Genomic DNA, 26,714 nt, shown 5'->3' with positions numbered 1-26,714 from the left:
ACTTAGGTACAGAATGAGCATGTTCTTTACTTGTTTGAATTCATGTAACCTATGTGAGATTCGAGCCATATATGTGCCTTTCTTTGGAGAGTTTATTCTATCGTTTTCTTGGCTTTATAACCTCATTACATCTATTTTGATCAATTCGTATGCCATAGAATTGCAATGAACTAGAGAATGCTAGAACTTACTTTGTGAAACTTTCGAAGCTTTATGTCATAACATACTCTGATTTTGAAAATGATTGTTGGATCTTTTTAGGATTTCCACCACTTAAGCCAAAAAGCCGTATATCCTTATTTGAGCCCAGCTTGGGACACCTTAGTATTAACCCCTTTGAGCCTACGTTAAGCCTTTTCTTTCATTACCAACATGTTATATCCTTGCTTAGTATAGTTATATCTCTACCTTGTCTTTGAGGCTTGGCAGAGCCGATTCTTGGATGTAATATGGAGTGATGATTTGATTCAAGTGTGGGGTTACGCTATTGTATGTATGTTATGCCGTGAAAAGAGAATGAAAAGAAAAGAAAAATTGAAAGATGCCGTGAGAAAGAAAGAAAGAAAAAGACATGTATACGGCAAGAAAAAAAAAAAAAAATGAAAGAATGATACAAGGATCTCGGCATACATACTTGTTCATGTGAATTTGGAGTTTTGATGTATTTGTTGAAGGCTCAATAATGTTATACTTTAGCCTTTGTTCGTTTTCACAATGTATAAAGTGAAGAATGGGTCCAACATGATGATATTTGGCCCTTGTTTTATGGAGTATGGCGACATAAGGTGGATGTTTTGCTCTGCTAAGTCTTGAGGATGACCTTTGTGATTCCTTTACCTTGAAAATATATCCATGCCGAGCCTAACCTATCCCTTTTCTAAAGATCCGCATGATTCTTAAAATGAGTAGTCCTTGATTTGTGGAGTTTGTTTCATAAGTAAGCATATGGTTTGGGTTCATTTGTGCATATGATTGGTATCTTTCATGAGGTTCTCGATCTTCACTATGTTCATAACTCTTGTGTGTGAAAAGCTTTTAAGCATATGCCATGTTCTTGAGAGAAAAGATTTGGAGTGCGTATCCTATGTGAGTTGAATTTGAACTTGTTTTGAACATGTTGAGCTTAATTTCACCTTTGTTTCTGCCATGTCTTACTTGTTAAACGAAATTTCATGTTTATTAACCATTGAATTCATCCTATCTATTTCGATTGAGTGCTATTCTTGATACTATGAGTTTGAAGATCTCTGAGACAAAATGTTGAAGGCATTAGTGTTGTGTCGTTAGTTATGTTGTTTTGATTTCGTATTATGTTTTGATTTTCGTTTTTAGTGTTTGCTAAGGGACTAGCAAAGTCTAAGTGTGGGGTTGTTGATAGGAACACAAAGTGTGACGTTCTTAATGTATATATGCCCTATTCTTATGCTTTGTTACTTCTTATTTAGTTGTTTTAGGTTCATATTTGTCATATGTATGTTTGAAGTAAAGCTATTTCGATTTTAGATGATTTGATGATGAAATTGTGCTAAGTGTTAGAACTCCTGATTGAACTAGGATTCCTTACTCGACTAGGACTCTACTTTCCTATTTTCATTCTTTCCTATTCCTTAATCGACGATTTCTTTTCAGGAACGACAAATCATATTTGGAAAGAAAGGAGAGTTGCCGAGTTGCATTCCTAGTTGAACAAGGAAATCATATTCGAGTTGAAGAAGGAGAAGAGGAGGCCGGCCTAGCTACTCCTAGTTGGACTAAGAGATTGCCGTGCAGCCCTTAAAGAGATCTCCCTATTGAACTTGGTTTCCTACATCAAGTTGGATATGGAGTACATAAAGCAAATCCATAACAAAGAGGATTTCAGTTTCCCAATTGGATTCTATTTCCTTTTGGCACGCAAGAAGGCTTCCTACACCTCTATATATAGAGGCCGGCCTCTCCATTCAGCATCATCATCAACCCTACACAAAAACACAGCCATAGCTCTGCCGAATTCATCCTTCACCATTCCAAGAAATCCTAAAACCGATTCCATCATTCCTCACCTATCAATAGCCTTCAAACACGCTTGTGAAGGAGGTTTCATCCATAGAAGACTCGGCTACACTTGTGGATTGCTTGATTTATAAAGTGTAACCATGACTCACTCTTGTCTATTTCGGGTTTAGGTTTTATTTCGAATCATGGATGAAGTTGCGATTTGGTTAGAGTAGTCTTGTATCAATTTTGTCTATGAAATAGCTACTTGATTCAATTTATATAGATGATTCGAAAATTATGTTTTGGTTTTATGATTTTCTGTTTTGGTTTTCTGCCGAATGTGTGCTTGAACAATTTTCGATTCCTAGGTGTTATGACTATGCTTGTAGCATGATATTTAGGTTGTTGGATTAAAGACTTATGCTAAGAACATGGTTATTCTTGTTTATGTGATTTTCGAATTGCATGGTTGTTGGTTAAGTAAGTGACATACTTGATGAATTCAATGTGCATGGCTTTGGGATTACATGATTAAGATGAACATGTTAGAATTTCGATTATGGCTGCTTGGTTGTGATTGAATGTGTTAAGTGTCTATGTGTTTAGGTTACTGCTTAGAAACCTAATTGCATGATCCATTCTTGGTTGTTCATTGTATGTCTCGGCATGATACTAAGAAGTTGTAGAACTTGGTTCGATTCCCTCTATGTGAATTGTTTTGGTGATTGTTTATGTGTTGGTTGGTTGATCACATGTATATATTAGCTTAGGTTTTATTTACTGTTTTTATGACTCAATCCAAAATCTATATCAAACTTTAAAACCTTTATGAATTCGTGTTAATTGATGTGATCCTAAGCCCTGGCTGGATCCCCGGTTTGTGAACGATACCCTCTTGCTTTATACTACTATGATGTGTTCAGGGTTAAATATTGATGTCGAGTAATCGAGCAATCATCAGTGCTCGCAGTATGAAAGTTCAAGTTCCTCCAACAAAGGAAGCTTTGAAGCCGCTCTAATCAGTCCATTACTTGTAACGTCAGAATACGCAAAACAGAGTCATCTGATTCCCACACAACTGTTGAAAAAATGTTATGAACGAACACTTCGGCATACACAACTCGAACATAAACATTCATTGATCCTGCTACATATAATAAAGAAACTTCAACATGCACATACTTGTAAAGGAAGATACAATTAATACCTATCAGTGATGTGCTTAAGGAGATCATCAGATCCAAAGTTGTGGATACTGATGTCGACGAGGTTGCCACAGCTAAGATCAATGGCTTGCCTACACAATATGTTGAAGCGATACTGCGATGGGGACTTGTCATAAACAGAAACATCACACATGTTGATGGTGCGCCAGTTTCTAGGGTCCTTGCAGATTTTGCGCCATGTCGTACATACTCTCTGAGCGGTCGATAGAATTTCTGTGGCTTCCAACCGTGACAATATCGAAGCGGTTACATCTTCTGGGAGGTCAATCCAGTTCTAGGAGTTTGTTTGATTTCCGTCTTGCAGCTGGGGTTTGTTTGAGGGTTCGCCCATTGTTAGGGTTTGTTGCTTATTCAACCAGGGACACCCTAAGGAACATGAAACCAGAGTTAGACACAGCTTACAGATGAATAAAAGGGGGCAAAAAAAAATAGTACACACTACTGATCCAAAACTTCTAAGGGATAGAACTTTAGTAGGAAAATAAGAGAGACTTCTCGATATGAGGGGAAACGAATGAAACGATTAGAGAAAGAATAAGATTGAAACAAAAGAAAAATGATTTCCAATTGACTGAATATTTAATTCGTACAATATCATTGTTTATATACAAACACAATTTCCTAAAATATAAACTATAAATAGAAACGTAATTCAAAACCATTCATAATTAATGGTTACGTTAAGTTAACTAAATATAGTTAAGTTACGTTAATTATGGAAAGAGTTAATTGTAGAAAGATCCTCCTGGATCATGGCTCCCCCATTTAGGAACCTTGAGCTCCTGTTCAAGGTAATTTTAGATCAGGGAACTCTGCAATTGCCTTTGCCCTCAAGTACCATTTAGATTTGCTAGGAAGTTTCCCCTTTCTGCCTATGCGGAAATACTCTTACTTTCCATGGCGGGTTTGACGTTCCTTTTGCTCCAGTATGCAGTCATCCTCTAGTGGGTCTTCTCGCTCTATTTTTAAGTCATCGACCGAAGGAAGTCGAGTGTCTTCATCGGGCTCATCATCCAAGAGAGACGGTTCAAAAAGCTTCAGATTCTCGGCATTGATAACCGAGTACATATGCATATAAGGTGGTAGTTCGAGTTGGAAGGCATTATCACCAATTTGTTTGATGATCTTGAAAGGTCCATATCGGATAGGCTTGAGCTTCTTTCCTTCACCAGTTAACCGTTCTTTCCCAAGGTATAACCATACTAAGTCACCCTCTTTAAAGGTACATGGTACACGATGTTTGTCATGTCGAGCTTTATATCGTTGTTGAGATCGTTGCAATTGTGCTTCCACTTCTGAATGAATTTTTGAAACTTGTTCGAGAAATTTTTGTGCTCGAACATGTTCTTCTTCTTCCTTCGCACTTAATGGTTTGTTGTTTGTAGCGAATGCCATATCAAAAGGGCTTTGAGGTAAGTAACCCAAACAAACCTCAAAAGGAGATTTCAGTGTGGAGCCGTGAATTGCTCGATTAAAAGCAAATTGCAAATATGGGAGACTTTCATCCCAAGTTTTTGGATGCTTGGAATTATAACCCCTTAATAAATGCACCATTGTTCGGTTGACTACTTCGGTTTGTCTATCAGTTTGTGGATGAAAAGCAGTACTACGCTTCAACCTGGTATCTATCATCCCCCATAATGACCTCCAGAAATGGCCTAAGAATCGACTATCTCGGTTTGATATAATTGACGTTGGAAGGCCAAAATGTTTCCAAACGTGCTGGAAAAATAACTTAGCAGCTCCCTCTCCTGTGACAATTTTCTTGCATGGAATGCGTATTACCATTTTGCTGAAACGATCCACTACTACGAATAAGTAATCATTCCCAGACTTGGCTTTAGGTAATCCTCCAAGGAAATCCATTGAAATGCTCTCCCATGGTCGATTAGGTACCGGTAATGGAAGATACAATCCCAATTTCCTGTTGGAAGGCTTCGAGGTGTTACATAGAACACAACCTCGTATATATCTGGAAACATCAACATGCATCTTTGGCCAGTAGACATATTGATGGAGATTCAGTAAAGTCTTTTCAACTCCAAAATGTCCTGCTACTTTGGAAGTATGCATTTCACGAATCCATTGCAGTCTGTCGCCATCTTCTGGTATGCATAATTGTGTTCCTTTGTACATAAGTCCATCTTTTAGTTGAAACTCACTAGTCTTTCCTTGTTGCAGTTTAGCATGAGCGGAACTAAAAATGGTATCTGTGTCGTACCCTTTTGCGTACTCAGAAGGAACTATAGGTTGGATATGCATTGCCACCAATAATGCAGAACTTACTAGTAGAGGCGGTTGAGATAACATATCTGCCAACTTATTAGTCACTCCCTTCTTGTACTTAATCACTATATTGAATTGTTGTAGGTAAGACATCCACTTCATATGTCGAGCTTGTTGTAACTTAGACTGTGTAGTTAGATATTGAAGAGGCTTATGATCGGAGTGAACCACAACTTCTTTTCCTGACAAGTAAGTTCTCCAATGCTTTACTGCTTGATGCAGTGCATAAAGCTCCTTGTCATAAGTTGGATAGTTTAAAACTGGTCCACTAAACATCTCAAAATGGTATGCAACTGGTTTACCATCCTGAAGTAATACGGCTCCCATCGCATAATTTGATGCATCTGCTTCAACTTCAAATGCTTTTTGCAGATTTGGCAATGCCAATACTGGGGCCTCGGTAATCTTCCGTTTTAATAACTGGAAAGATTCTTCCTGTTTCTCTGACCATTCAAATTTTTGATTGGTCTTTGTAAGAGTATGTAATGGTGCTGCAATTAGAGAGAAATGTCTAATGAACTTTCTCAAATATTGGCACGCACCTATGAAGCTTCGAACTTCGGTCACTGAACGAGGTGTAGGCCATCGAGCGATAACTTGTTCTTTTTCTGGATCCATTTTGAGCTTCCCTGCACCAATAATGAACCCTAAGTAGACAAGCTCTTGCTTCCCAAATTCACATTTCTTCCCGTTCAGTTGTAGTTAACTAGTTTGTAAGACCTCCAAAACCTGAGCAATATGACGAAGATGGTCCTCCCATGTGATACTGTATATTAGTATGTCATCCAGATAAACAATGACAAAGTCATCAATGAAAGGGCGAAGTACGTCATTCATTAGTCACATAAAGGAAGCTGGAGCGTTACATAGTCCGAATGGCATAACTAACCACTCAAACAATCCCTGCTTTGTCTTAAAACCAGTTTTCTAAGTATCTTCTTCATGGATGCGAACCTGATGATAGCCAGATTTGAGATCGAGTTTTGTGAAGTAACAAGCACCATGCAATTGATCTAGAAGATCATCAATCCTTGGTAGCGGATACCGATTCTTGATAGTGATCTTATTAAGTGCTCGATAGTCAACGCACATGCGCCAACCTCCATCTTTCTTAGGCACAAGTAGTACTGGTGAACCATATGATGAGCAATTGGGCTTGATAACTCTTTGTTCAAGAAGTTCTTGTACTTGTTTCTTGATCTCTTCACTTTCCGTTAGAGAAGTGCGATATAAACCCAAGTTTGGTTGAGGTGAATCTCCTACCAGTTGGATTTCATGCTCCACAGCTCTTCGCGGTGGTAAACCTTGCACATCCTGAAAAAGAACCTTGAAATCCTTCTATAATTTTCCAATATCGGAACATTGTGAAGGTGTTAAAGTTATTGCTGACAAAGTAACAACATTAGCATTTTCTTCTAGTGGTCGAATCATCAATAAAACAAACCGCCCACAAGAGTTAACCAATCTTTTGGCTTGGTTAACTGTCAGCAAAGTGTTTGTAGATTGAGGCATGCATGCGTTGATGTGGAACTCTTTTCCATCCTTCACCAAACGATACTTGCGAAGCCTCCTATAGTGAATTGCATCACAGTCCCATAAATATGGACTACTCAATATAACTTGGCATATGTCCAGCGGAACCACCTCACATGTCACTTCATCAATAAACTGATTAGTGATTGCAAATTTGAAGGTACATTGTTTTTTAATCTGCATATCAATGTCCTTTTGAATCCACCCTAGTGGGTAAGGCTTAGGATGAGGCGTTGTTTCTAAGCCTACCTTCCTTACTAGAGCCTATGAAATCAGATTCTTCTGACTTCCAGGATTGACAATAGCTTGTACAACACTTTGCTTCACTTGAATGTTCAAATGGAACAGCTCTTCACGGTTGTAAGCATCTGCAGTTTCTGTTGGTGAAGTCATTAAGGCAAGTGTAATGTCAAGCTGCTTCAACTCTGGAAGCTCTTTTGCTTGTTGCACCGTCAAAGTGGCCTTTATGTCGTTCCTCCCTTGGTTGTTCCTCTGATTTTGGGGTTTCAACTCAGGATGAAGTATCCAGCATTTGTCTTTAGCATGTCTACTAGTACGACAGTGATCACAGTAATTCTTCTGTGGTGGATCATCTTTGATATGTTTGCCATTCTTCTTCCAATCAGATTTATTACTTGCAGTTGTTTGTTTCTCCTCTTTCTTGTTAAATCTTTTGTATTTAGCCTCGATGGCGATGGCTTTGACTGTAGCTTCTTCAATAGATTCTACGGTGAACAACTTTAGTTCTCTCCGTATGTAGTCGGCAAGACCTCCAATATACTTCATGTAGACATCATGTTCGTCAACATCTATATCCAACACCAAAGCTTGGTTGTGGAACTCAGAGGTATAATCTTGTACCGATTGACCAAACCTTTGATTGAAGTGCTGCCATTTATACCATCTTTCTTCCTCATAACCAACGTGGTAGAATTGTTTTCTTAACAATTTCTTAAATTTATTCCACGTCAATTCCGAAACATTGTACCGTTTTCGGTATGACTTCCACCATGTAACAGCGTGGCTCGAGAGTTTCAAGCTTGCGAATTGGATCTTTTCAGCATTAGAATACTTATGTATAGAAAATAAAGTTTCAAATGTGTCTATCCAATTATCCAATCTTTTCAGCATCTATAACACCATTAAAAGTAGGAATTTCTACCTTAAAATCAATTTTCAAGGCACTTACAGGATTTTTCGGATTTCCTACGTCCTCGGTGGCATTCTCTATAGTGGTATCTTCCTCATCTTCACTGTCATCTTCAACCTTTCTTTTTGAAGGGGATGCATGTGAAAGTTGTGAGGTTTTAATACTTTCCATCAACTCAGAAAATAGATGTCGTTAGTAATTGGACCTCTTGTTCAAGCTTGGTGAGATGTTCACCTTCGCTATTTGGTTGTGAAGCTCCTCCTGTCATTGTTCCTCTCTTTATCCTTGGCTTTCGATGAACGAGCAAAGGACCTACAAGTTCTTTGTTAGAAGTTATGCGTTGGTCCCGAGTTAGGACCATAAACCACCTTCACCTTTTTGGATCTGGTGCTCTGATACCACTTGATCTAAAACTTCTAAGGGATAGAACTTTAGTAGGAAAATAAGAGAGACTTCTCGATATGAGGGGAAACGTATGAAACGATTAGAGAAAGAATAAGATTGAAACAAAAGAAAACTGATTTCCAATTGAATGAATATTTAATTCGTACAATATCATTGTTTATATACAAACACAATTTCCTAAAATAGAAACTATAAATAGAAACGTAATTTAAAACCATTCATAATTAATGGTTACGTTAAGTTAACTAAATATAGTTAAGTTACGTTAATTATGGAAAAAGTTAATTGTAGAAAGATCCTCCTGGATCAACTACTTAACATGAGAGAAATAAAATTTGAGACAAGCAAGGGAGTTGTCAAATTAAAGGTCATAGATTCTTGCTAGAATTTAAAAATATGAGATGCACATGTGTGTGAAAATGGGGGACAAGTCTCAAATTGGATTTCACCAGATAAAGCTGGAATTATTATACCTAAAACTATCATATATTTAAATAGAATTGAAATTACCTGATCATCCACACTACAAAATTGCGCCATTCACTGTTGAATTTTATCAATATACTCTAGCTTGTGTCTTTCTGATGGCGTATAGCCATCGTTACTGATTTCTAGGAATGTTTATTTGATTGCTTGTTCTAGGAATAACAGTTTACTTTGATGGTTAGGTTACTTGGTAGTATTAGGAGTTGTCTTTCCTAGCTATTTTAGAATTATAACTAGTTCTTATAAATATGAGGTTTGTATTGAGTTAAGGTCAGGCTTGAATATTGAGATTATTGGTTTCTTAAACCATGAGTTCTGTTCTTCCTACTCTCTTCTTGTTCTCCCTGGATTTCTACTCTCTTCTCTCTATTGTTTTTCCCTATCTATCCTCTATCTAGTTCCCTTCTTTTCTACTTCCTAGCTAACCTATTATTCTTCCAGCTCCTGCATTTTTGGTTCCTAACGTGCTGAAGGGTATACCGACATGTTTTTGATCAGTATAAATGATCAGCTTTCAAACAAGTTTTTCTCCTTCAAAATGTATATAAATTTGGGTTTGATGTATGAGATAAACAAATTAACCTACAGTAAACTCACAACAGAAGACACTGTTTCTTATTTTGATACGTCAAAATAAAGTTGCAATAGATATGGAAAACAAACATTCTTCTTATCCAAGAAGTTTTGTAACTATTAGTAATGGCTAATATTGAAGGCAAAGCAATTAAGAGAAATTCCTCATCCAAAAAAAGAAAAGCATATATATTCATCCAGCAAATTCGTCAAAAATTTCATGAATCAAACAGATTTCAGCTGAAAAGGAGCACCCAAATTTAAGGCTCACGTCGAAAATGCATAACTTCTTTCATTCCGCCTTTCTATTTTATGTATTTCATCGCAAATTCTCTAAAATTTATCCTAATTTTCCCTTCCCTATACGTCTATAAGAGATGCTTAACGATCCATAAAACTAGCAAATCATAGAACGATATCAGCTCTCAGTTTCCCTTTCCAAAGAGATAGTCCTTAGGCATGTAAACTGAAGCTTCAAAGAAATCCTAATACTGTATCAAAAATCATATCCAACAAAATTTTGACCCCATGCCACAACATTCTTTCATTTTGAAAGAGCCTACATGTGATATCCCGGAAATTCATAATTAAATCTAAGCATTTTTGGGGATAATTAAACTAGTGGTGGTCTAGTTTTATAGTACGAGGATGGAAACGAAAGTGTTTGAGTGAATAATTATACGGAAACGTTATATCGAGGGGTTGAGGAGTTGATTTTTAATTTGTTATTTGTCTCATAAAACTTCATTTTCGAAAGTTCTAGAGTTTGTTGATACAAGTTCGTGGACATGCGGCACACCTAATTTGGAGATTGTATGAAAAAGTTATGATCAACAGAAAGTTTTGGGTTCCAGACATTTTAAGTATAAATATAATTTTTGCTCCTATAAGGTTTCATTTGTGCGAAACCCTTTTTTTTCCTCTTCTATTCTTGCGTCGTGCGCTCCCTCAGAATCCAAAATTTTCTATCAACCCGACCCGGCTTTTCTGGTGTCGTATGACCTCGCGACCGGTCCAGACTGACTCGCCTCCTTCCTCTAAGCTTCCTTGTGGCGGCGGTTTGCTCCAGTTCATGCTTGTTTGCAAGATTCGACACACCCTTTGGGCAGCGGTGACCCGGATTTTAACCCGGTTTTTTCGGCGGTTCCAAGAGCCAGCATAGGTCAAGATCTTTCCCTCTCCTCCTTGCGAGCCTCCCTTTGGTGGTGATTTGTACCATTTCGTGTTGGTTAGAGAGAATCAAAGTTGGAAAGTGTGTTATGACCTAGTTGTGACCTGGAACTAGTTTGGCTGATTCAGGCGTGTTTCGACGATGGCCTCAGCTCAGATGGCGTTGCCTCCTTCCCTTGGTCCTCCCCTCACTTGTGATGGCGTTGTTGATCTCCTTTTTCACTTGTGACTGAAAATCGAAGCTAACAAGTTAAGGGTTGTGAAGCTGTCGAGTTTTCATACTTTATTGATAATGAAACTCGAAATTTGGTTAGATTTTGTAGTTGAGTTCTTCCGTTGTTAACCTTATAATTTTCTTGGTCAATTCGAGGTTGGAGCTCTGTTGTTTTTGAGTTTTGGTGCGATGTGAGCTTGTAGCAGCGCCTTGGAGTGGTTTTGGGTTGTTTGGGTTCAGCATGCAAGTATAGGGTTGCCTAATTTGCTTTAATATCATGTTAGATATAATTAAATTGATGATTATTGGAGGGTTCTGGGCAATGTGTTAGTTGTTGTGAAATACCTAGGGTGTGTAATTTTAGGCAGCGAGTTGCTTTGGCACTTGGTAGCGAGTCCTAGTAGTGTCGTGAGAACAGTTTGAACTCCGTTTATCATGTACTCATCGTTATTGAGTGATTAATACGAAAATAGTAGGGTATGGAGTTTCAAATATTGGTGGTCGGTGGGTGGTTTTGATACTTGGTCGACTTACTTCTTGACCTAATGACCTTTAGGGTACCCAATTAAGTTACATTCGGGTGGCTTAACTCGAGTTTAATGTTAATTGGGGTGAAGAATCTTATTCATTATTTTATACCTGGATATTGAGTTGTGATCTCGATATGATTAGGTACTTGGCGAATTTGTGTGGAGTGGGTTGCAGTGATTTATGGTCTTCACAAGTTTTTGGAAGATGCAGCGGGATTTTAAGGTGAGTAAACCTCAAAATGATCGTCATGATCAAAGTTGGTTTATAATTATTGAATCGCTAAATGTGTAATTGTTTTACAAATAAGTTTTACTTTAACTCATATGAACTTGATCGACTACGGTTCATATGTAAGTTAAATGATTTTATTATAAAAATAATTTTTGAAAGGTTTAGCGATCATTAACTATAGTTGGTATTAGTGAGTGATTCCTGAGTGAATGCCTACATGTGTGTGTATATATGTATATATATGTGGAATATATGTGTTGATGGAGTGAAATTGTGAGATGTTATAATTGAGATATATGGTGAAATGTTAATATTGGCGGATGGGATTGGAGAGGAATAAAATGTACCTTCTGGTAATTTAGTTTATTGAATGTGGATTTAGGTACAATATATCATGTAGTGATCAATATGTTGTATGAGTTGTTTTTTAACATTCGAGTTGTGTTAAAGTGTTTTTGTCTTCGAACAGTCATAGTGGTGACAGTGACAATTTAAAATGTACGTCATGTGAGTGAATGACTACATTGTACTATCATTTTGACATTTGAGTTATGTTAAAAATATTTTCATCTTCGGACGGTTATAGTAGTGATAGTGACAATTAAATCGGGAACCAAGCTTTTGGCCTGGTGTTGGTTATGATAAGTTAGAACTCTAGTCTATTTGCCGTAGCACGACATGTGGTGTAACCGAGTAGGGTTATCTGCTCATGAGTGCATGTGTTAAAATAGAATTTTATTATGATATTTTCTTTTGGTGGTTGAGTTGTAAAAGAAAAACATGAGTGAGTTGTTTTTCTTGGTTTTGAATGGCAGTTCTTGATTTCGGGTTGAGGTATTGGTTTTCTCATTTTTTGCATTTAGTGATATACTTGTGTGAATTCTTGAACAATGTTTTTATGCAGGAATCACTAATCTTTATCTTGCGTTTTGTTTGAGTGTGATTCATAGAGTTAGACGTCATTGCTTATGTTGGAGAAATTATAAGCATGAGTTATGTAGTTAAATTTACTCATACGAGCTTTAAAAGCTTACCGGGTTTGTTTGTTTACAACTCAGTGCAACAATCCATGGTTTAGGGTTATGTGTGCACGTGAGATATTCATATTCACATCATAGGAGATTAGAGAAGTCGAGTTAGATATAAGAGTTTGTATTTCCTAGATTGTTTTGTAGTAAGCCTCTTTGGAGTTTTTTTATTCACTTGTCACTCTAGTTGAGTACAATGATGTAAGTATAATTTTGAAATTGATTCAAATTTTCACGTTTTCGAATTTGAATTTTTATCATCCAAAATTCAGGGTGTGACACTACACTTTATAAACTAACCAATTCGGCAAGTAGTTTAATATTAAGACACTATATTACATGCAAATTCAAATAGAAGCCAAATCGGTCTAAACATAAATCAGTCTAAACAGTAGGTGAAATTACAAAATTTAATCTACAAAAATACAAGCAGAAACAATGTATATTTTGATGAGCACACTTGGGATCGATTGACAAACCAAGCTGAACTGACAAAAAAAATTCAATCAAGTCCGAACTTGCTAAACATCCTTGATCACTTCCTATTATACATGGCCAGCCTAAGGCCAAGGCAAAAAACTTAGGTCTCAACTTGGAGAAGGCCTCCATTTTTCTATGATTGTTCATTACATATATTCATTTATATGAAAATGTACTTACACAAGAAAAGTAGGTGAAAATTATTTATACCAATAGATTTGAAGATTATTCAAAAAAATAGAAACATAAGGTAGGCATTTTAGATACCTCTAACAAACTCCCTACTAGAGCCTTATTTTGACGTTTTCTTCTACATTTACAAATTATCTAACTAAAATTGAACATTAAGAACTTCAACTTCTATAATTCAATTAATAAAGGCATAAATGCTGATTTGCACGCCAAATTTGGCTGAAATTGTCAATTTGCACCCTGAACTTGCATTTGAGTCAATTTACCTCCTAAATTTGGTAAAAATTGCCGATTTACACCCCGAACTTGTATTTGAGTCAATTTACCTCCTAAATTTGGTAAAAATTGCCGATTTGCACCCCATTCGTTAAATTTAACTGTTTCTATCCAATTTTGCGTCACATGTCATGCATTTAAGGGGTAATATTGTCATTATATATTTATTCATATTGAATATTGTAATAAATTAATAAAATTACTTAAGAGGAACACTTGCTACAATGTTTGTTTTTTCGAAACATGTTATTGATTTATATATTTATTATTTTATGTGATATGGTATGTTAAAAGATATTAGAAAAAATATAAATAAATAAATACATTGAAAGTTAAAAATAAATGTGTGTTCCGAGAGAATTACTATTCTACCATTGTGTGTGTCTTAGCCTTATTAGGTTTCCTGTTAGAGATAGATTCACATCTTTGTAATAGATTAGGACTCCGAATCCTACGGGATTATGGTTATGTAATGCCTATATATTGGCCTCATTATCAATCAATAAACGATTATGTTATATTCTATTACATCGTTATTATTCTCGTTTTGTTCATCCTCCAACAATGTGTACATATAAAAATATATTTATACACAACACATTATATTTGAATCGGTGGGTATATTGAATATATAATTCAAAGTAGGGTTAAGTATGTAGAAAAAAAAGATGTAAATAAATAATTTGATTAACAAAATAATCCTCATTTTAAAGAATATTTTTATTTGTTTTTAAGAAAAATATAAATAGAAAATGACAAAATGACATCTGCATGACATGTGACGCAAAATTGGATAAAAACAGTTAAATTTAACGGATGGGGTGCAAATCGGCAATTTTGACCAAGTTTAGGAGGTAAATTGACTCAAATACAAGTTCGGGGTGTAAATCGGCAATTTTTACCAAGTTTAGGAGGTAAATTGATTCAAATGCAAGTTCATGGTGCAAATTGACAATTTCAGCCAAGTTGGAGGAGCAAATCGGCATTTATGCCATTAATAAAACATGGTCTTATACTTACAATTAAGATTTATCTTATAAAAATAATAATTAATAATTAAGACATCTCAAAATTCCAGCCTAGTGTCACATCCCGCCAAACTTAGCCAAATTTTACCTTGAGCATTCTAGACAGATCCGAAATATGGCGGAACACTTTGGAAGATCATAGAAGATCCTAGAAGGCGATAGAAGTCTCAAGAAGCCTTGAGACATTTCCGGAAATCTCTAGAACCTTGGAGAGGCTAGTAGAACTAGACTCCTCAAAAATTCTCTAGAACACTCAAGGATCATCTTAGAGTCTTGTAGATTTGTGTAGACTTATGGAGAGTTCTCTAGAATTCTCTACAATGTACATAGTCCTAGAAATATCTAGAACTTGTAAAGTAGGATAAGGAGGCCTATAAATAGCAAAGCACCCCTCTCATTTGCTCAATCAAGCAATCTAGCAAGCAAGCTATCAAGTAAACTTGTAAGTTCTCTTGTTCAATATAAGTTCTCTTTCGAAATATTCTCTAGCCTTTCAATTGTTCTAGCAGGGCGTTTGCGAGTTTAAGGCTGACTTAGCATAAGGGATTTGCTAAGGCCGCACGAGTTATATAGCAAAAGAGTAAGCTCGTGACAAGTGGTATCAGAGCCACCTCAACATCGCTGTCGTTGTGTTCGCCAAGCGCTTACACGTGTCGCCGTGTCCCCAAGATACGGGGGGCTCCGCGGGGGAGTCAAGTAGGCAGGGTCGCCTCCAGGGGGAGGACAGGACGAGAAGATCCGTGGCAATGTCCAGGACAAGAGAGATCCAGCGCGAAGTCATTGTTGGGTGGAAGATCTTTCGGAACTCCTTTTCGTCGCTCTAGGCATCGCGGGTGCACAAGGGATACGCAGGCGCACAAGGGATGCGCGGGCGCACAAGGGATGCGCGGGCCGCAAGTGAGGATGCTGTGTACGAGGACGTACACCAAGTTTGGTGGGGGAGGATGTCACGTCCCTATTTTGGGAGTGTCGATCGTGGGCTGCTGGTTGAAAGAACTTCATGCATATATGGGATTTGCTCCAATATTCAATGTGTGGGAGATATATGGCTGCTCCTTCCAAGGGGTTCAAGCATGCCGACCCGGTTAAATTCGGAGAGCTTGTTGCTAGTCGAGGAGCCCAAGGCAGGGCGAAACCAGTATCGCGTGTCCGACACAGACACGGCCCAATACGCGCCGGACACGCGTGTCCGCATTCGGACACGGCCCGGACACGCGTGTCCGATTTGGACACGGCCCGGACACGCGAGTGTCCGAATCGGACACGCGGACACGCACCAACTCATAATAAAAGTGAAAGTGCTCATGTTGAGAATCGAACCTTGGTCATCCAAGGCACTCAACAACTCCTCAACCATTCCAACAGATTCAATTTTTGTTATATTTATGCACACTTTAATATATATAAGGAGAGTAACTCGTGATAAAAATAAGAATGCTTGTGGTAAGATTCGAACCTTGGTTATCCAAGGTACTTATCAAGTCCTTAACCATTCTAACAAGTTATGTTTTCACCATTTTAATGCACACTTTGACATATATATACATCTAAAATTCTAAATACTTTCAAATTTATAAAATATTTTTTTAATAAATATATATATATTAAAAATAATATTTAATTAACGTGTCCACCACGTGTCTGTGTCCAAAAAAATTTCTATATGCCGTGTCTACGTATCGAATCGTGTCCAATACGGACACTCGTGTCCGTGTTTGTGCTATTTAGCATTTAGCTGTACTGAAATCGTCACTTGATATTTTACGTATCATTTTCTAAGCATTTTATCATGCTATTAGGTGACCGACGAAACGAGTGAGGAAATCGCTTTTGGTGTCGTGGATGTTGCACGTGAGAATTAAGGTGAGTAAACCTCACAATGATCATCATGATCAAAGTAGTATTATAATTGTTGAATTTAGTTTGAGTTGATAGAGTCATTCCATCACTAGTTTATAAAAATTATTTTAAAAATATGTTTTGGTTTAAATTACGTGAACTTGATCGTCTACGGTTCATGGGTAAGTGAAACGCTATTTTAATAAATGATTTTAAAAAGGTTTTAGTGATTATGGACTATGGTGAATGTAAGTAAATCTCACTATGACGAGTCTACCATTGGCGGTGACTTATATTTACGTTTTCTTAAAAAGATCGAACTATGACATGTATATAATATAGTGGGTTGTGTGATGTGTATAAAATGCTAAATCTGATACATATATATGGGTTGCTATATTATATACTGTTACGTTCTTATTTCCAAATGAATTATACTGTGTCTACTATATTTATTTTATTTGAGCAAGAGTCACTTTGTTGTAGTACAATAACATTGGTGGATTGTTATTGTACGTGGTTTTAACATTGAGTTTTCTTAAAACGGTTTATGTCTTCGGATGTGTTTTTTTTTACTTCAGATGTGTTTTCTGTCTTCGGACGTGTTTTTCTGTCTTCGAACGTGTTTTTTTTGTCTTCGGACGTGTTTTCTGTCTTCGGACGTGTTTTCTGTCTTAAGACCTGTCTTTGTACGTGTTGGCATATCGGAAGCCTTGACCAGGTGACAGTTACGATTCAGTTAGAGCTCTAGTCTATCTGCCGGTATACTGCATGAGGGGTAACAGATGGGTTACCTGCTTATGAGTACCCATATTTTTTGGAGATTGGGTAATAGATGGGTTGCCCAATGTCTAGCGGCGTACTGCATGAGGGGTAACAGATGAGTACCTGGGTCTCATGAGTACCAGTATTATAAATGTAATTTGGGTAAACAGATGGGTTGCCCAATGTCTCATGAGTACTTATATTTTCAGATATTTTTGGACATCCAGATGGGCCGTCCTATGACTTATGAGTGCATTTATAATTAAATGTTTTTAGTATTTTTTTCTTTTGTATACTATCTGTGTTATACTGTTAGTTTACTCATACGAGCTGCAAAGCTTATCGAGTTTATGTTTACAATCCCGGTGCACCTATTCGATGGTGTAGGGGATAGTTCTGCAGGTGTGGATTAGCAGAATTAGAGGGCTTTCTCTGAAGATTGTCGAAGATTTTTTTCTGCTATTTGTGGTGAGGATTGAGTGAATTTTACATTGGTTGTGTATTATTCAAGTCGATTGAGTCATGCTTTGGACTCATTTTCGATACACTGTTATGATAAGATGATTTCAATATATTTGATATTGTTTTAGAGTTTTCATGGCTTTAAATTCGAATTTTTATCATTCGAATTTCGGGGTTGTAACACTCAATAAGAGGAAGTCATTCGTAAACATTAGAAAAAAGTCTACCCCATATGTAATCTTCAATTATACTTGGTGTCTTATGATCTTTTATGAGTCAAATTGATGATTTCTCACACTCACTTACAAAAAGACCGATGTTAGTAATTATTAGTTTCTGAAAAATTTGTTAGAACCCTAGCAGAGAGTCTTTTCTCTTCAAAACCTTATAGCCTCCTGTTAACTGTGCATGCCCGATCCAACGGTAGGCCCTCGTGGCGGCGTCGTCGTCGGACGGGTGAGTAGGGACCTAGTGTCTAGTGGTGAGCCCAACTGGAGTTGTGGTGGTGGAGCTGTGGATCTACCGTTTTGTTAGCTTGGATCTGTTGGGGAATGACAGTGGCGATCTAGGGAGGCGTTGGCGTACGAGCTTTGGTGTTGGTGTTAAATTTCGATCCGGGTGCAAAGCCGTATCTTGGAGTGGCGACCCTTGTCAGCTGAACGAGGATGGTGGGTGGAAGGAAGGTTGGCCAGTGATCGGGTTGTGTATCGTGGTGGCGTCAGAGCTGCTGCAATCGATGAATAGGCAAGGTTACCAACATGGCAGTGGCAATGCACCTATAGGCCATTTCTTCTAGTTTCGGCTGAAAATAATTGGGCTTGGGTTTTGGCCCAGGTCCAATACTATTTTAATTTTTTTGCTATTCATGTTTTATTGTAGTTTAATTTTAGTTCTAAGTGGCTTTATGTCCCTAATAATACCCTATCATTGTATGGTAGGGCAAAATGGGCCTTGCACCGGTTTATGCACCTCGTGTGCTTTATCTGCTCTAGGTAGGCGGTGCATCATTTGTTTAGTCAGATGGTTACAACCTCCTAATGGCAGGATGAGACCAAATGTCGTCGGGTTACTCCGGCGGCAACATAGTGGGAGAGTCGTTTTATTAGACATTAAGATATGTAATTGCTACTTCATCGTTGATAGGGTTGCATATCTAGTAATCTCTCCACCATGTCACTATTGGTCGAAAGCAAATAGAGTCATCATTTGTGTAATACTTTTTGCTGGTTGGTACTTTGTTGGGTATTTGTTTGTAAAGACCTTTGATATTATGTTAGATCTTTATAATCAGATGTTTAAGCTTCATGTCCTCCCTTGTATTCAACGGTTTCATTAATAAAAATTTGAGAACAGCCGCACTAACCCTTGTTTTTTAAAAAAAAAAAACCGGTATTACTAGACCAAATGTTACCAGTCACTCGCTAGATTTTCTCGTGGTATATTTGTATGGCATTTTCTTATTGTTTTAACATAAAAGAAATATTTTCAGAAAACTAAAAAAGACTAGTATACCAACGCCAGTGACGACCTATAATTACAGTCGATGTCTCGTTTTCATCTATTTTCTTCGAAACAACATCAGAAAATCCTAAATCTCTCCACAAACCCTAAACCTTCTCTGCACAATGAAACGCTCCGTCGACGGCGTCGCCGCCGTCTCTTCCTCCCTACCGCCCAAGAAACCCGTCTTCCTAACCAAAGCCGAGCGCGAGAAGCTTGCCCTACAACGCCGCCAAGAAGAACACGACGAACAAAAACGCCGCCAGCAGCAGCTCCTCTCCAATGTCCGCTCCTCGGATTCCGTCCCCTCCAGCTCCAATTCCGACCGCGACAGGGACCGCGACCGCGACCGAGACCGCGACCGCGACCGGGATCGGTACTCCCGGAGCGATCGAGATCGCGACCGGGAGCGCGAAACGGAGCGGCGCAACCGCGACCGTGACAACCGTGAGAGGGAGCGCGAGGAGGAAGCCAAGGCCAGAGAGCGGGCCCGGCTGGACAAGCTGGCGGACCGGGAGCGCGATAAGGAGCTTGAAGCCATTAAGGAGCAGTACCTCGGCTCGAAGAAGCCGAAGAAGCGTGTGATTAAGCCTAGCGAGAAGTTCAGATTTTCTTTCGATTGGGAGAACACTGAGGACACCTCACGTGATATGAATGCTCTGTATCAGAACCCTCACGAGGCTCAGCTCTTGTTCGGGAGAGGCTTTCGTGCCGGAATGGACCGCAGGGAGCAGAAGAAGCTTGCGGTGAAGCAGGAGAGGGAGCTGAGGGATGAGATTAGGAAGAAGGACGGCGTGGAGGAGAGGCCGGAGGAGGCTGCGGCGCAGAGGCTCAAGGAGGAGGCTGCTGAGCTGTATGATACTTTCGACATGAGAGTGGATCGTCATTGGACTGATAAGAAGCTGGAGGAGATGACTGAGAGGGACTGGAGGATATTTAGGGAGGATTTTAATATATCATACAAGGGGTCTAGGATTCCGAGGCCGATGAGGAGTTGGGGGGAGAGTAGGCTGAGTTCGGAGCTGCTAAAGGCTGTGGACAGGGCTGGTTATAAGAAGCCTTCGCCGATTCAGATGGCGGCGATTCCTTTGGGGCTTCAGCAGCGTGATGTTATTGGCATTGCGGAGACTGGTTCTGGTAAGACTGCCGCGTTTGTGCTTCCTATGTTGACTTATATATCCAGGTTGCCTCCTATTAGCGAGGAGAATGAGGCCGAGGGGCCTTATGCTGTTGTTATGGCACCGACTCGTGAGCTTGCTCAGCAGATTGAGGAAGAGACTGTGAAGTTTGCGCATTACTTGGGTATTAAAGTGGTTTCTATCGTTGGTGGGCAGTCGATTGAGGAACAGGGTTTTAAAATTAGGCAAGGGTGTGAGGTTGTTATTGCTACACCGGGGCGTTTGATTGATTGTTTGGAGAGGCGGTATGCTGTTTTGAATCAGTGCAATTATGTTGTTCTTGATGAGGCTGATAGGATGATTGATATGGGGTTTGAGCCGCAGGTCGTGGGTGTTTTGGATGCAATGCCTTCCAGTAATTTTAAACCTGAGAATGAGGATGAAGAGCTTGATGACAAGAAGATTTACAGAACCACTTATATGTTTAGTGCCACCATGCCTCCTGCGGTGGAGCGCCTTGCTAGGAAGTATTTGAGGAATCCTGTTGTAGTTACAATTGGTACAGCTGGAAAGACCACTGATTTAATCACTCAAAATGTGGTCTGGAGTAAGGATGCTGAGAAGTTTGAGAGGCTAAAGAGATTGCTTGATGAACTTGGCGATAAGACTGCTATTGTGTTTGTTAACACCAAGAAAACTGCTGATTATGTAGCCAAGAGTTTGGATAAAAATGGCTATCGTGTGACCACTTTGCATGGTGGGAAATCACAAGACCAGAGAGAAATCAGCCTTGAAGGTTTCAGGACCAGGAGATTCAATGTCCTTGTTGCAACGGATGTTGCAGGACGTGGTATTGATATACCTGATGTGGCCCACGTAATTAATTATGATATGCCTTCAAGTATTGAAACATACACCCATCGTATTGGACGTACTGGACGTGCAGGGAAGACTGGTGTTGCCACATCACTGTTGACAATTCACGACACTGACGTCTTCTATGATCTCAAGCAGATGCTCATTCAGAGTAACTGTCATGTTCCTCCTGAGCTGGCGAAACATGAAGCCTCAAAGTTCAAGCCTGGTTCAATTCCTGATAGGCCACCTAGACGTAATGACACTATCTTTACGCATTGAGAAATTAGGAGTTCAACAGACATCTTGAAGGATGCCCAACGGATTGTTTCTTGTGATGGTGATTTAGTGGCTCGGACATATTTGCTTCTGCTGGAACTAAGGAAGTGAGTTTTGTTTCTGAATAGGATTATGCTCATCTAAAATTTAATAGGGATCCTGTTGTATTGAACAATTGATGTTTTTGCTTTCCTCTTCTTTTGTTTCTAAAATATTATTCTTAGTCCTGAAACTCGTTTATTAGTGATATGTTCATGATGATATCAGTTTGGAATGTTTATTTGGTTTATTCCATAAGGTGTTTTAAAAGTTTTTTCCTTTTGATTTTTGTTTTTCTTTTGCTCATGTGGTAGAACATGGTTATCATATCAGATATTAGTGTAGAGATAGAGTATTAAAACTACTGCTGCATCATAGTGTACACAGTGCCTGGGTCACTTTCATCATAGTGTAACTAGTGTTCCTGGTAACAGAGCCTGCTTGACCACCTTGCCAGGCAGCAGTGCAGAATCAAGCAGACACCTACTGGCGTTTTTTATATGGTAGCTTAGTTGCTATCTTAAGCTTCTTCTACATTTCTGTTTAATTATTGAAACAATTGTTGATGATAACTGTTATTTCGTTTTGATTTTCATGTGATTCAGTCCATATGTGGTCAACTGATGAAGGGAGATGACAAAGTGATTTTCAGGTGAATCTGCATTTGTTATTGCTTGTGTGTGTGTGTTAGATCCTTATGTGCAATAATACAATCAATGCCATTGTACAACCGATATTTAACAAAAAATTGTATGACCCGTATCATATTTGTTATCAAATATAATATCTAGGCATTTAAGTTGCAGATAGTAAATTTACAAAGCTCTAAGTGGTCGGAGTTGTGCATTAGCATTACATGGTTCTTATAACTTAAAATAGTTATTGGCTTTAAAAAAAACTTAAGTAGGAATAATCTTTGTTTGTTGGACTATATTTTATAGTGTGTTTCTGATCCCCATATCACTCCAAATCTCCAATTGTTTTTAATATTCGGGATTAGCATGAATTCGGTTATGTGTTTTGAAATTGCCCTTACCTGTATACAGTAAATGATGTAAGATCAAAGCTTAAATCTTGGCTCATATGAGCTCTTTAATTCTACAAGAATAAAAGCTCATGGAGGTGAAAATTTTAGTATTATAACTGGTAGGATGTCAAAGTTGATTATACTATTATAGAAGAAAAAAGGCAGCCCCTAAGCACTTTCTGGGCTCACAATCTTCACCCTCCGTCACAGTGTACCCTAAGTCTCTTTGCAATATTTGTTGGGATGTGAATATTTAACTTGTAATGGGCTATGTTGCACGGACACGGCAAAGCTTGGAGTGTCGCCATGTCTGACAAGCCCCGACACGACGATACGACACGACATGTTTTTTTTCGTATCGGACACGCCAGGTGGTGTATCAGAAATCTTGAGTTTTTGACACGTTGATCGACGCGCCGGAGACGCCACGTCAGCCACGATCAACTGTGCCGACAACACCGGAGCCAAGAACCTCTACATCATATCCGTCAAGCGGATCAAGGGGCGCCTCAACTGTCTGCCGTTGACCTGCGTTGACGACATGGTGATGGCCACTGTGAAGAAGGGGAAGCCATATCTGAGGAAGAAGGTGTTGATGGCTGTGGAGGTTTGTCAGAGGAAGCCGTGGCGCCGAAAGGACGGAGTGTTCATGTACTTTGAGGACAACGCGGGTGTGATTGCAAACCTTGAAGGAGAGATGAAGGGGTCGGCGATTTCTTGACCGATCGGGAAGGAGTGCGCAGATCTCTTGCCCATTTCAAAAAAAAAAATCGCCAGCACTGCCAATGCTATTGTTTGAAAGAGAATAGTAAGAGTAGTACAATATGTCTTGAGTTTCGGCTCTGTTTTTTTTTTTTTATGATTGAAATTCAAAAAAGAGGGGGCAAAGCCCAACCCCAGGCCCCGTTGAACTGAAAACCCAAACAGACAGAGCACAAAAAATGGCGGAGCAGAGGCTCCATATTGTTTATTATCTAGGACGACTTTTTATGATGTGTTTCTGATATTATATTGTAGCGACCCTAAATTTTGAACAGTCTAATTTCAAAATTTAGAATGCTAACACTATACAATAATCTCAATGTAATTGAAATTACAATACAACTGTTGAATATCGATCTTGAGTTTAAATAACAAACTTAGTTACAACTTGAATCTGAACGTATTGTTTACCATTAAGTATAAATTACAGTTGTAAGTTTCACTCGAGACTCACCAAAATTAAAGAATTAAATCAAATAGCACGTTACTGACAGCTGCTCGACTTACCAACCGCAATTGCGTACAACCTGCGGGACTACCCCCTGCACTATTAATTGGTACACCAGGATTGCAAACACAAATCCGGTCCGCTTCACAGCTGGTATGAGTAAACTGAATATAACTACTCAACATATAAACAACAACAATAACATGCAACAACGATAATAGATAACGCATCACATCTTAATCAAAGTTCAGTTCTCGACTTAACATTATCATCTTAACAACAATAACACCACGCTCATCACATTCTACGATACTCTCTCTACCTCTTACTCAAGGTCCAACCAACACACCACTAAACAAGAAAACAATCGGTGAATCCTACATGAAAGCATAGTTCATGAATTCACGTATAGCAAGAAGAAAATCACAGAAGAAGATAAGTGATTCATGCATAATCTTTTAGTTCAGAAATCACGTAACAAACAATAGGATACAAGAGATAAGTAAACAAACAAAAAAAACACGAACTCCGCTCAACACCACTAGCATCATCCTAGATGATAGTCAACAATACGTGTAATATATCAATTCACGCATGATATAGACACTACAAACAATGCGTACAATATATATCAATCCACGCATGATATATATATACACACCACAAACACACGCACAATATATATCAATCCACACATGATATATATACACACCACAAACAACACGTACAATACATATCAATCCACACATGATATATATAGCACTCCACAACTACGGCAATCACTAACCACACACACAACTCTACTCCTAAGGTTACGGCAACCCGAAGTCACTCCTCAGAACAGACAAACGACCAAACCACTCACTCTAATCTATACTTGAGGTTACGACAACCCGAAGTCACTCCCTAGTATAGTCAACAACCAATCGACTCACTCTAATCTATACTTGAGGTTACGACAATCCGAAATCACTCCCCAGTATAGCCAACAATCAATCAACTCACTCTTATCTATACCTGAGGTTACGGCAACCTGAAGTCACTCCCCAGTATAGTCAATAACAAATCGACTCACTTTAATCTATACCTGAGGTTACGGCAACCCGAAGTCACTCCCCAATATAGTCAACAACCAATCGAATTATTCAAATCTATACATCAGGTTACGGCAACCCGAAGTCACTTCCTAGTATAGTCAACACTCAAGCAAAACACAAAGATATTCCTGAGGTTACGGCAACCCGAAGTCACTCCCCAGAATAGTCATCACAAGACTCACACACACACAACGCCAACCCACAACACACTCATACTAGAAAGAACATACAAGAAAACAAATAGTGAATCCTGCAGGAAAGCGTAGTTCTAGAAATCACGTCACAAGAAATAAGATAAGAAAAGTGTAATCCCTGATAGATCACCAAATACGCAACCTACGCTCTGATACCAACTGCCACAGCCTCGAAATTCGAATGATAAAAATTCGAATTCGAAGCCATGAAAACTCTAAAACAATCTCAAATATATTGAAATCATCTTATCATAACAATGTATCGAAATTGAGTCCACAACATGACTCAGTTGAATTGAATAATACACAACCAATGGAAATGTAAAATTCACTCAATCCTCACCACGAACAACATGAAGAAATATTCGACAATCTTCAGAGAAAGCCCTCTAATTCTGCTAATCTACACTTGCAGAACTATCCCCTACACCATCGAATAGGTGCACCGGGATTGTAAACACAAACCCAGTAAGCTTTGCAGCTCATATGAGTAAACTAACAGTATAACACACATAGTATACAAAAGAAAAAAAAAACTAAAAACATTTAATTATAAATGCACTCATGAGTTACAGGACGACCCATCTAGATGTCCAATAATATCTGAAAATATGAGTGCTTATGCGACATTGGGCAACCCATCTGTTTACCCAAATTACACTTATAATACGGGTACTCATGAGACCCAGGTACTCATCTGTTACCCCTCATGCAGTACGCCGCCAGACACTGGGCAACCCATATGTTACCCAATATCAAAACATATGGGTACTCATAAGCAGGTAACACATATGTTACCCCTCATGCCGTACACTGGCAGACATACTAGAGCTCTAACTGAATAGTAACTGTCACCCGGTCAAGGCTAGGTTCCGACATGCGAACACGTCCGAAGACTGGTCCGAAGACAGAAAAACACGTTCGAAGACAGAAAACGTTTTAACAAAACTCAATGTCAAAACCACGTACAATAACAATCCAGTCATGTTATTGTACTACAACAAGCGACTCGTGCTCAAATAAAATAAATATAGTTGTCACAGTATAATTCATTTGGAGATAAGAACGTAACAGTATATAATATAGCAACTCATATATATGTATCGTATTTACCATTTTATACACATACAAAGCCCATTATGTTATATACATGTCATTGTTCGATCTTTTTAAGGAAACGTAAATATGAGTCACCGCTAAGGGTAGACTCGTTTTAATGAGATTTACTCACATTCACCATAGTCCATAATCATTAAAACCTTTTTAAAAATCATTTATTAAAATAGCGTTTCATTTACCCATGAACCGTAGACGATCAAGTTCACGTAATTTAAACCAAAACATATTTTTAAAATAATTTTTATAAACTAGTGATACAACGATTATGGTGATAACTCATACTAAATTCAATAATTATAATATTACTTCAATCATGATGATCATTGTGAGGTTTACTCACCTTATTCTTGCGTGCAACTTCCACGACACTGAAAGTAATTTCCTCACTCATTTCGTCGGTCACCTAATAGCATGATAAAATGCT

General features: G+C 38.5%; 2 protein-coding genes and 1 pseudogene across 4 annotated transcripts; 2 read left to right on the top strand and 1 right to left on the bottom strand.

Moving 5' to 3' along the window:
* Positions 1 to 1,600: 1,600 nt before the first annotated feature.
* Positions 1,601 to 3,580, bottom strand: LOC126783977 (putative F-box/LRR-repeat protein 21). The gene is made up of 4 exons (XM_050509496.1): positions 3,560 to 3,580; positions 3,185 to 3,477; positions 2,947 to 3,007; positions 1,601 to 1,621 (listed from the first exon to the last, which is right to left on the bottom strand). The coding sequence occupies exons 1-4, from the start codon at positions 3,578 to 3,580 to the stop codon at positions 1,601 to 1,603; spliced, it is 396 nt and encodes a 131-aa protein (XP_050365453.1).
* A 15,797-nt stretch (positions 3,581 to 19,377) lies between these two features.
* On the top strand, positions 19,378 to 22,448 carry LOC126784771 (DEAD-box ATP-dependent RNA helicase 21-like). Of its 3 annotated transcripts, none has more exons than XM_050510275.1 (3): positions 19,378 to 21,711; positions 22,078 to 22,146; positions 22,249 to 22,448. In XM_050510275.1, exon 1 carries the CDS (start codon positions 19,478 to 19,480, stop codon positions 21,605 to 21,607), a length of 2,130 nt encoding a protein of 709 aa, XP_050366232.1. In that variant the 5' UTR covers positions 19,378 to 19,477; the 3' UTR covers positions 21,608 to 21,711; positions 22,078 to 22,146; positions 22,249 to 22,448. The 3 variants fall into 3 exon arrangements, with proteins under 3 accessions (XP_050366232.1, XP_050366233.1, XP_050366234.1); XM_050510276.1 differs by having other exon boundaries at positions 22,031 to 22,146; XM_050510277.1 differs by lacking the exon at positions 22,078 to 22,146.
* Positions 22,449 to 23,073: 625 nt separating this feature from the next.
* On the top strand, positions 23,074 to 23,469 carry LOC126783976 (60S ribosomal protein L23-like; annotated as a pseudogene).
* The last annotated feature ends 3,245 nt before the right edge of the window (positions 23,470 to 26,714 follow it).

Source organism: Argentina anserina, chromosome 2, assembly GCF_933775445.1.
Source record: "Argentina anserina chromosome 2, drPotAnse1.1, whole genome shotgun sequence".
Taxonomy (NCBI): Eukaryota; Viridiplantae; Streptophyta; class Magnoliopsida; order Rosales; family Rosaceae; genus Argentina; species Argentina anserina.
The sequence above is the reverse complement of the archived record's forward strand: the minus strand, read 5'-3'. Positions and strand labels throughout refer to the sequence as shown.